This window comes from Alosa alosa, chromosome 14, assembly GCF_017589495.1.
Source record: "Alosa alosa isolate M-15738 ecotype Scorff River chromosome 14, AALO_Geno_1.1, whole genome shotgun sequence".
Classification (NCBI taxonomy): Eukaryota; Metazoa; Chordata; class Actinopteri; order Clupeiformes; family Clupeidae; genus Alosa; species Alosa alosa.
Genome location: NC_063202.1, coordinates 32549128 through 32560790, shown reverse-complemented (window position 1 = coordinate 32560790; position 11663 = coordinate 32549128). Strand labels below are relative to the sequence as shown.

Here is an 11663-nt window from a genome sequence, read left to right as displayed (position 1 = left end):
ATAAAGAGAGAAATGCCTCCTCCTTGCCGTTCAATATAGCCATATGCCATAATGAAAGGACCTGCTGAGGTGAAATTTACATTACCTAAATATGAACATACGCAGACACAGACACAGACACAAACACACACATGCCCACACAAACATGCAGACACACACACACACACACTGTTCTCCATTGCCATAGTTCATAATTGTAGCCTACAATTATCATCATTCTGTTTTATTTGTGTTTCCCCCTCCTCTCCTCCCCATTTGATGTATTTGACCTAAATGCTTTGGCAATACTGTACAACGTTATGGTCATGCTAAAAAAGCTCCTTTTGAATTTACATTTGACTTTGATTAGACCAGAGAGGGTTATAGGTTACATCATAGACAGTAAAAGAAAGAAAAAGACATAGGAAAAGCTGCTGGGTGAAGTTTCGCTGCCAGATCTCGCGAGTTTTATTTCAATTTTCGGGCGGGAGTTCCGCCTCTGCCATCTATTTACGTTGGCTTGCTACGGACGTAAGGTGCATTTGGATATCTCTTAAGTTAACATTAACTTACTCAGAATGGATTCCTTGGAGGACGTCTCCGCTCGTTTAATTCTGAGAAATGTCCTACAAACAGAGAAGGCCAAGTCTCCAGTAAAAGAAAGGTAACGTTAAGGTTAACAGCAGAACTGTTAGGCTAGGTTAACAGTTACGTTAAGACCAACTAGAAGCTAACTGCTCAATTGTAGGAAAACGTTACTTGTCTAGAACGCTGCTTGGGATGTAAATAACATTAGCAGCTAAAGGAATGTCTTCACTATATTGCAGGGTGACACGCTTGCAGTCCCAGCCCGCTACACAACGCCGAATGTCAAGAATTAAAACGGGGCGGAAGACATCTGGCGCCCGGAGCCCTCTGGTTGCACTACAGCAGAAACTAAAGCAACGAGTACGGGAGGTATGATCATACCCAAACATTCTATCGTAACACTCCCAATTATCACCACTTTTGTTCAGAAATTTTAAAACAACGATGTTTTTAACACTTCAAAATAACATTTGTTAAATGAACCTTACATTTTTCACTAGCCACATGTGTGTAGATTTGAACAAAATCTGGTTTGGTTCTTAACGGGAGTATTTACTGCCTGAAATATCCGATTTTGTTTACCACGCTCTGAGTTATAGTGCTGGCCTGATGGGTCGCCAATTTACACCGTTTCAACGGACCGCTGTCTCGCTATCCGGCAAAAGAGTCTTTGGACGCCGCTATTTATGGATTTCCGGCTCCCATTGACTTACATTGAACACATGTAAACAATACGTCAATTATGTGCTCAAACTAACGCCGCTGACTTATGAAAACAACCATTCCACTTTGATACGAAACTACATAATTGTACAACATTTATACAACAAAAATCACAGAATTTGGATCAAGTAATGTGGAGAAATCTTATGCAAAGTGTCAACCCCTAACAATGTGCCCATTGCCCAAATGTAGGGTCGACTAATGTCGAATGTCAGAGTAATGACATTGAAAAAGGTGCCTTCATGATGCACTTCAATTTATAAAGGTACGAAGTATAAAAAGGAAAAACACAATTCATCAGATGGATTACCCAAATAATGTGTAACAAAGTACAATTATTCGAGGGCACATCTATTCCCAGAACTATAATGGGTGTTAAATAATACACAACCACTAGATGGCAGCATGACACATACGTGTCGCTGCGACCTGAAGGATGGCGTGGTTGAATATCCACTTCTCCTGCACTTCGGGTCTAATAGCGGGTGAATTGTATGACCACCAGATAACGCCATTTCACTGCACCTCGGGCCTAATAGCTGCTGTAACTTCGTTTAAGTAATAAGCCTCGAGGAGCCGACGGTTACACTTGTTTTAGGGGCGTTGTTAGCCACGCTGCGCAAGCCGGGTAGGCTACAGAAGAAGCCAATAGGCTACAGTCGCGTGTGTTTGTGGTGATTTATTCCATGTATTAACAAAATAATAATATAACATTAAAGAAATAGCCTACATAGATAAAAAAAAAACTAAATAAGGTAACACTTTATTTTAATGTGTCGCTGTTACAGTGTACGTACCTAATTAGGTACAGTGGTACAACCTGTGTAAAAACATGTACTATCATTGTACTTGCATTATGTATTTGTGGGTACCTACATATAGTTGTTACGTTGTAATACTGAGTGCTTTTACAAAACTTTGCCAATTTGTCTAAATTTTCATCAGCGGCAAAGAGCTGACCTGAGACCCGCTGTATGGGGTAAATCTGGTCATGATGGATTTAATATACAAACCATTCTTAGCTCCAGTCAAGGCCTCATTGTCTTCAGTGTACATGTAACAGCTGTGCTGCTACAACCTTGTTACTCTTTGATACAGTGGAATAAACCTATTAAGTGTACCAGTTAATTACTTACATGTACATATGACATGTATGTTATGTCTTCAATGTCTTGGAACAGGTCTACTAATTCACTACATAGTACATATATCAACTGTGTTGGTACACACTTATTGCTCTTTGATACAGTGACATAAACCCATTAAAATGAAGTGTACCAGTTAAGTACTTACAATTACATGTTGTGTCATTGGTGTCTTGGAACATGTCTGCCATTACCCTACATACTGTAGTACATGTATCAACTGTGTTGGTACACATTTATTACTCTTTTGATACAGTGGAATAAACCCATTAAAATAAAGTGTACCAGTTAAGTACTCACATGTACATATTATATACATCCTGTCAATGATGTCATACATCCTGTAATTGATGTGTTGAAATGTGTCTGCTGTTACACCATACAGTACATGTAAATTAGTAGACCTGTTCCAAGACATCGAAGACACAACAGACATGTCATATGTACGTGGGTGGATGACAAATAAGCCTGAAAAAAGGAATTTAAAAAAACTTCAAATATCATCCCTAAAAAGTGTTTATATGTGTTGCTGTATCTCTAAACTTGACTAATATACATTTTTTTTAAAAAAAAAAAAGTGAAATATATATTTATATGTCAATTTGTCATGTTAGTGCCTAAAATTGTCATATGGTGTGACGTGAAAATAATTTGAAATAAAATGAAAATTAGATACTTTTTTCTACTTTAATTTATGTCACTGTACATTTTAATCACGTTTGCTTTGATTTGCAACATTTCCTTGTGAATATTTAGAAGAACAACCTAAAATTTAACAAGTTATTTTGTCAAGGTGGAGAATGCTCCTAACTGTAACCAGATATTTTAGCTTAATTCTGATATTTCTTGTAAGAACTCACTCAAAATTCTTGAGATTCTTGCAGATACCATTTCCTTTGTGTGCTATTGATGTTTTAATGATTTTTCAATTATAAAGTATTTTTTTGTGACATTATTTAATGTCACACCAAATGACATGGTGTCATCCATATGATGAACTGCACCACTCCACCATGTGTCAGAGCAAAACAGGGTTTTTAATGACAATAAAATCATTAACAATGAATTTTGAAGTCACTCTATGAATGGTGTATGCGTGTCACAGCAAAATAGATGAAAGTTTAGTATTTATTTTTTAAACTTACATGGCATGGTAACATAAAAGAAAAAAGTATGAGAAATATGAATTGTACAGATACATTTTTTTCCCAATTATCACAGATTTAACAAAAAACATATAATATCTGAATTTAAAACATGTTTTTACAAGAACTTTTATTTAAAAATGCAATTTGGTCATATGGTGTGACAGAAATGTCATATAGTGTGACTTGAAAAAAGCTGTCACACCATATGTTGCAGCGTCACACTGTATGGCATTTTGACAGTTAAGCTAATTTTCTAGACAGTTAAATACAGCTAACTATTATTTAGCATGCAACTGACCACATGGCAGCAGTGTTTTTTAAGAATTCATGAAGAATATTTGGGGAAACTTTTTAGGCAAATGATGTCACACCATAAGACACTAAAATTTGGCCACGATTGATGATGTCCAATTCAAAGCTTTTTATATAAAAATCTAAAAAGCAGAACTCACCTCTTGACCATGCCAATTACTCCTGACATTCTATTGTTACTTCCTGATTAAGCAGGGTCCTCTTCACAATAATAATGTCCAAATGAATGCCCAGTCAAAATATACAATATAGTGTCACGCCATATGACAACCATTTTATGGACAAAATATATTTGATTATAACTTAGTTGGACAGCATGCATAAACATCAAAACTTTCTGTGGTTGTAAAAAACATCCAATTATTTTATATGCATGGTAAAACTTTAAAGTAATTATACTTTTTATGGATATACACTCTTTTTAGGAAGTTCGCACACATGGTGGACAGTCACACCATATGACATTTTTTATGTTTGGATGATTATTTTAAGTCAAAAGTGAAATACAAATCCAATACATTTAATATGACAGAACTTGAACCTACCAGACCTACAACATTTCCATATCAATTCTTAACAATTGCCATTTTTTATAAGTGTGTGACACATGGACAGTCTGAATTCTGCTATTTGTCATCTACCCACATGTAAGTAATTAACTGGTACACTTAATAGGTTTATTCCACTGTATCAAAGAGTAACAAGGTTGTAGCAAGGATACAAGGAAGTTTAGTCACATGCATATAGTTACTGGAAGTAAGAAATGCAGTGAAATTATGTCTGTCGGCCTATTTGTGCATTTATATAAATGTAGCGTGACAAGTGTGTTTACATACAGCAAAAACTCTTCTGTATTGCTCTCTCTCTCTCTAGATAGATAGATAGATAGATAGATAGATAGATAGATAGATAGACACACACATATATATATATATACGGTTATAACGGTTACCGACGTGACTAATGGACAAGGGGAAATGCCATTAACTCGGCGTCACGCAGCGGCAATTTTCTTAATATCGATATTTCTCCACATTACTTGATCCAAATTCTGTAATTTTTGCTGGATAAATATTGTACAAAAATGTAGTTTCGTATCAAAGTGGAATGGTTGTCGTCATAAGTCAGCGGCGTTAGTTTGAGCACATAATTGAGGTTTTGTTTACATGTGTTCAATGTAAGTCAATGGGCGTGGGTATTCGGCCAATGGCGGCGTCCAAAGAATCTTTTGCCGGATAGCGAGACAGCGGTTTTCAACGGCACATGAACGGTTAGCAGCTAGCTTCTAGACCGAGAATGCTCGTCATGAAATTAAAAATCCACCGGAGCTCCAAGCGGTTCTGTACACGCAGCCTTACAACACTGTCATTTTGGTACATAGCTAATTTAGATACACCTATGGTGTGGGTGGTTGCGTTTCTTTAGGAGTCAGTCCGCCGTCTTGGTTTGTATAGAAATTAAGAATTAAGTGACTATACACGCAAGACGGCGGAAATACGGGACCGTAGTGATGGGACATTCGACACTGAGGCACTGAAGCTTGTATCACCAGAGCCCGTGGGATCACTCCCGTGAAGCAAATTTATTCCACACAGTTCTTCTTCTATAATGTTTAGTGGCAGTTTGCATACTTCGTGCACTACCGCCATCTTCCGTTTTCGTTTCCCTCCACTCCCCTTTGTGCAGGAACCCATACCAACTCTACTCTTATTCTCTGTTGGGATATTTTAAAAATGTGTTGATGAATCTCATCTGTTAAGTCATGACTTTCCACTCTTCCACTCTCAATGGATGTTAGTGATGATATTGAGTCTGAGCAAATTACCACTTTATTAGGTTTTGCTTCTTCCACCCACTGTAGAGCCAGAGTTATTGCTAGTATTTCTGCTGTAAAAATGGCCAGGTGGTCTGGTGTCCTTTTTTTTTTTTTTATATTGTCATTGTATCTCGGAATGTGGACTGCAGCCCCTGTTTTCCCTGCCTGATCTTTTGATGCATCTGTAAAAATTTGAACTGTGTCATCATACATTATATCCATGTATTGCTGAACATTTTGGTATACCCCTGATTTAATTATATTCTTAGCCTCCAAATCTATCCTGGGAGAACAAAACACCCAGGGTGGAATTGTCGGTATGCTAACTGCTTTACTACATGCAATGCTGTCAATTCCCATTTCCTTTGCCTGTCTGTTTCCATGCCACCCAAAACTGCATGATGGGCGCCCATACTCCCAACACTCTAACAGCACCTGCTTTGTGGGATGTGTTACTTCATGACCCTTTAGATTTGTCCAGTAAGACATTGATAACTTTAACCGCCTGAGGTCTAAAGGCATTTCCCCTACTTCCACTTGTAGAGATGGGATTGGTGTTGTCCTAAACGCACCACAACATATTCGAAGTGCCTTGGCCTGTATCCTATCTAGTTCCTGCATTGAGGTTTTAGTTGTTGAGCTATATACTATGCTTCCGTAATCAAAAACAGAGCGAACCAGTGCAGTATAAATCCTTTTCAGGGACAGGCCTGACGCTCCCCAGCTAAATCCCGCTAAACACTTTAGTATATTTATTCCTTTTTTACACTTATCAATCACTTTCTGAATATGTATTTTAAAATTTAGCTTAACGTCAAACCATACTCTCAAATATCTTATATTATCAACTTGCTTAAGTAGTTGCCCATATAGTTTTAGATCTAGAGTAGGGTTCGCTCTTTTTTTTGGAATAAACATATAAACTGTGTTTTTTCAATAGATAAATGAAAGCCCCACTCATGTGATCACTTCTCGACCTTAACAATAGCTGATTACATTTTATCCCCAATATTCCTTCCACAACATGTCATATGCTTTTTCAATGTCAAACAGTACAGCCAACACAGATGCTTTACTTACTTGAGCTTTCCTGATTTCATTTTCTAAACAAATAACGGGGTCCATTGTAGTGCACCCATTACGAAATCCACTCTGGTAAGGGGAAAGCAGTCCTCTCTTTTCAATTACGTATCTTAGTCTTGTAGTAATCATTTTCTCCATAACTTTACATAAATTGGATGTAAGAGCTATTGGTCTATAACTCTTAACCTCTGTTTTATCCTTGCCTGGCTTACCTATCGGGACTACTACAGAATGTTTCCACATTCTAGGCAACTTCCCTTGTTCCCATACCTTATTATACAATTTTAAAACAACACTCTTAGCCTCATCAGATAGCTGCTCAATCATTTTGTAGCACACATCATCTTTCCCTGGTGAAGTATTCTTAGCACCTATTAAAGCTCTTTTCAGTTCAAATAATGAGAAATTTGTATCAATTGCACAGTCACTTGTGCCTTTCCTCCCCAATATGTCTCTATTTTCCTCAATTACCTTTACTCTCCACACTACCTCTTCACTTGTTCGATTCTGTGAGCTGTGTACCTTAACAAAGGCCCTAGCCAGAACCTCCGCCTTTTCTGCATTAGTTACCGCCTCCATATCATTCCCCCTTATTACTGGTAATGAGAAGTCCCTTCTAATGCCTCCCATTTTCTTTATCATTCCCCATACCTCACTAACCTTGATTTCTGACCCAATATTGCTGCAAAAATCTCTCCAGTATTTCCTTTTGGCCTTACGAATCACTCTCTTGGCTTGGGCCTGTGCTTTTTTATATTCAATTAAATTATTGAAAGTGTGATTTTGATTTAATGACTTTAAATGCCTTATTCCTTGCCTTGACCGCTTCTTTGCACCTCTCTGACCACCATGGAACCATTTTATTTTCCCTCATCCCAGTAGACTTACCTATAGTCTCTTCTGCTGATTCATACAATATGCCAGTGATCGTAGAATTGAACTCTTCAACATCATCACTTGGATGTGACATGATTTCCAATAACTTCCCACTCACTACCATACTATAAGTCCCCAGTTGGCCTCTTTCAATTTCCATCTAGGGAACCAATTACCTTCTAAATGTACCCTTTGGTCTCTCATCTTCAAAATCATCAAATAGGATAATGATCACTTCCCAAACTATTATCACAAAAAACCTCCCATTGGCTTCTCCCTGCTATTTGTTCCGACACTATAGTCCGATCAATAGCTGACTCCGTTCCTCTACCTACATCAAATTTTGTACCCCTCCCATCATTCAAACATACTAGATGGTGCTCATCCATATACTCCTCAATGATACTCCCATTTTCGTCTGTTCTCGTACTGCCCCAAAGTGAGCTGTGCGCATTAAAGTCTCCACATATTATTACTTTACCATTTCCCCTTTCCCATATACCTTCTAGCATAATCTTTGTTAGCTTTTGACAGGGGTTGTAAAGATTAACTACTTTAATTTTAGTTCTATTAACCCACACTTCAATGATGACCACTTCAGTCTGTATATCAGTATTTATCGGGTCACATTATTGACTGTTGTGTGTCGAGGGTCAGCTTGTGGGTTTTGTATGGGCCAGCATAAGGGACAAGACCTATCAAACCTACGAAGTTGTGTGGTGAGTTTTGCAGGGAGGTTGGTAATGCTAGTTAACATTAGCTAGGCTACTGTAGCCTTTATACTGTACGAGCCATATCATCAATCATTAACCTAGAAATACTTCTTCGTACATTTAATGAACATTTTGTGTAATAATTCACAGCAAGTTAATAAACTGAATATGGTGGTCCAAGAGCAGACCATGCACCGGTCCATGCAACAGGATGGCAGTCAGATACGAAGCACTGCACAATGTTGCTAACGTTAACGTTAACCGCTTTCACACACACATATAAAATACACGATGGTAAATATAACATTCAATACCAAAACACCTATTATTTACACGATTACTCCTGAAATAACTGCTATTAACTCTATAAAAATCATTGTTTGGAGGAAAGGGTTCGCGTGCTGTCGCTGGTTGGAAATGATTTCGTACTGGTTTGTGCTGCTTATATATTTTTCAGTGAGGCGCGGTGGTTTATGGGATGAGTAGTTCCTTCGCTCGGAAATGAAAAGATGTACACAGTCTTGTACCTTTTGACTTTTTTTGGACTTTCTCTTCGTTTTTTCACTTGAAATGATATGCTGTATGCTTATGAGTTACGCCGTAGCTGATTAGCCTAAGACATGCTCTAAAACTCTTTAGATACGGATTTTTCCAAAACGTCAATGGGAGAAATGATAGTGCAGGGCGATATGTAGCAAAAAAAGGTGTTTGGAACATTTCATATAGATTTTTGCAAATTATGTTTTCACTTCTTCAGACCCTATAGTTTGCAAAACTACCTGTTTCCAATTTTTTCCCGGACTGCACAGGTCCAAAATCCAAGATGGCGGATATATCACCAAAAATTGCAAATAATCGCCTTTTTAAAAATTTTAAATGGATATGTTAGGCATCATTGTATACATACATTTTCTAATAAAATTGAATGACTTGAGCTAATAAATATGACCATGGGTGACATGAGATGTCATGATTATCAACCAGTGATTGGTGTAACCACCATTATGCTATTTATTGGCATACCTGGAAAAACACATTGACTGATTTAAAAGTTTCCTTCACATAACCTAATAATCATTTGAATTAAAGTAATGTTCTGCACTCCAGAAGTAATGTTCTGCCCCCCCATTAGAGTAGATTAGATTCAACTTTATTGTCATTGCAGAGTACAAGTATGAAGACAACGAAATGTGGTTTGCTTCTAACCAGAAGTGCAAAAAAGGAGAAAAGTGCAATGTGATATACAAAGCAGTGTTTCCCATACATTGACTTACTTGTGGCGGCCCACCACAATATCAACTTTGACCACCACACAATGATTTGCCATGTTGTACTATTTAAATGGGATGAAATCCTTTCATTGTAGAGCTATGGGCACCTTTGCAAAGCCTCTCTCTCTTTCTCTCTCTCTCTCTCTCTCTCTCTCTCTCTCTCTCTCTCTCTCTCTCTCTCTCTCTCTCTCTCTCTCTCTCTCTCTCTCTCTCTCTCTCTCTCTCAAAACGAACCTGCCCCTCCTCTGTGTACTCCTCTATTTGTGTAAGGATTGTTGTTGGCATAGAAGATGACTGGTTAAATCGTGATTAAATCAGGTTAGCATCATAAACATGCTGCGCAAAACTGTTGCAACCCCCACCATCACTTACCACCACAAATAGAACTGAATTCTGTGGGAAACACTGCAAAGTATAGACGGGTGGTGCATAGACAGGTCAAGAAATATAGTGCAGTGTAGACAGGAGTGTGCAGTTGATTTGTATAAAGTAGAGAGGTTTAGAGTAATATAAATATGTGCGGTGTATTAAGTTACCTTATAAGAGCAGAATAAATATGGCTATGTAATGTGAACAATGTATGAACAACATACATTTGGGGGGTGGGGGTCTGCCTCCTTGTTGTCCCTGTCAAGGTTGCCATGGTCATGGACACCTCAACAGGCACAGGCAAGGAGGCATTGGACAGGGGTGGGTGGGTGGTTGTGTGGGGGGGCTTAGTTGGTTGGTTGTCACTGAAATGGAGAGCTAGACTTCAGCTGCAGGAAAGAAGCTTCCTCTGAACCTGCTGTGCGCCTTATGCAAGCATCGCTTGCCCTGGATGGCCTCAATGGAGGGGAGTGAGGAATGCGTTGGGCAGTTTTCACCACCCTCTGCAGTGCTTTTCGGTTGTGGGCAGAGCAATTGCCATACCAAACTAACACCATTGGTTTGTGTTGGCTGTGACACAGGTCTCCTCTCACCCATCTCACCTGAAGTCCCATCCTCGACTGCCCTACTACTGTCCCCTTATCTGGACTCCTGGCCTGTACAGCCTAGCGGCCCATCACCTGCCTATGACAATTCTGCCCGGATTCCTGGCCCGTCTGCCGACCCACCACATTCCCCTTGACAACTCCCTTCCCCTGGACAAATCCAACGCTGGACTATTTTAACTTTCTGTCACTAAATCAGGATTAATGAATTATCAAACCAGATACGTAATCACCCCACCTCTTGTAACTTTCAGCTCAAGTGCTATTAACATCATGTCTTATTCTCTACACCTGACTATCATATGGATTTGTCATGTATACAGACCTTACTGTCCCGTACTGTCCTGACCCTAGGCAGATTGGTCAGGCCCTTGAGTCGTGGATCTGCTCGAGGTTTCTTCCTATATACATCTCCAATTCTAGGGAGTTTTTCCCCGCCCCTGGGCCTCTCTTTTTTTTTTTTTTTTTCTTTTCTTCCTTTCTTTCCTTTTTTAGCCTCCTCAGATAGAAGAGATGCTGGTAAGCCTTCTTGATCAGGGTAGAGGTGTTGAGGGTCCAAGAGAGGTCCAAGAGATGTGGACACCCAGAAATCTGAAGCTGGTGATACACTCCACTTCAGTCCCATTGATGAGAATGGGTGTATGTGCTAGCTTTAGACTTCCTGAAGTCCACAATGAGCTCTTTGGTCTTCAATAATTCTGTTAACAGGACTTTGTGGAGAATTTCTATTGTGGAGAAATTGTGGGAACATATGAATTTGTTGATTATATGCAAGTCTAATGCTGCCCACTACAGCTAAGTCTGCCTTCATCCATGAATTGTGACTGGTTTCAGAAACAGCATCCTCTGAACAATCTACAGAGTAGCTCAGTGCAATTAACACACACATTGGATAGCATCTTAATGGCATGGCTGTTGTGCAGGGGATGGTTGTCAGGAAAAGTGACATAAACTGTTGCCAAGATCTGGCAGAATGCTTCTTTGAAAATGTTGAAAGTAAGGCATGAGGCTACAATGACATGTACTTATTATTTA

General features: G+C 38.8%; 1 protein-coding gene across 2 annotated transcripts in view; it reads left to right on the top strand.

Annotated features, from left to right (window-relative positions):
• The first annotated feature begins 475 nt into the window (after positions 1-475).
• Positions 476-11663, top strand: part of cenpt (centromere protein T) — a 65836-nt gene continuing 54648 nt past the window's right edge. For both annotated transcript variants that reach the window (XM_048263635.1, XM_048263634.1), the window contains exons 1-2: positions 476-643; positions 807-936. In XM_048263635.1, the coding sequence (XP_048119592.1) occupies positions 558-643; positions 807-936 (216 nt within the window). In that variant the 5' untranslated portion in view covers positions 476-557. The remainder of the gene's footprint in view (positions 644-806; positions 937-11663) is intronic.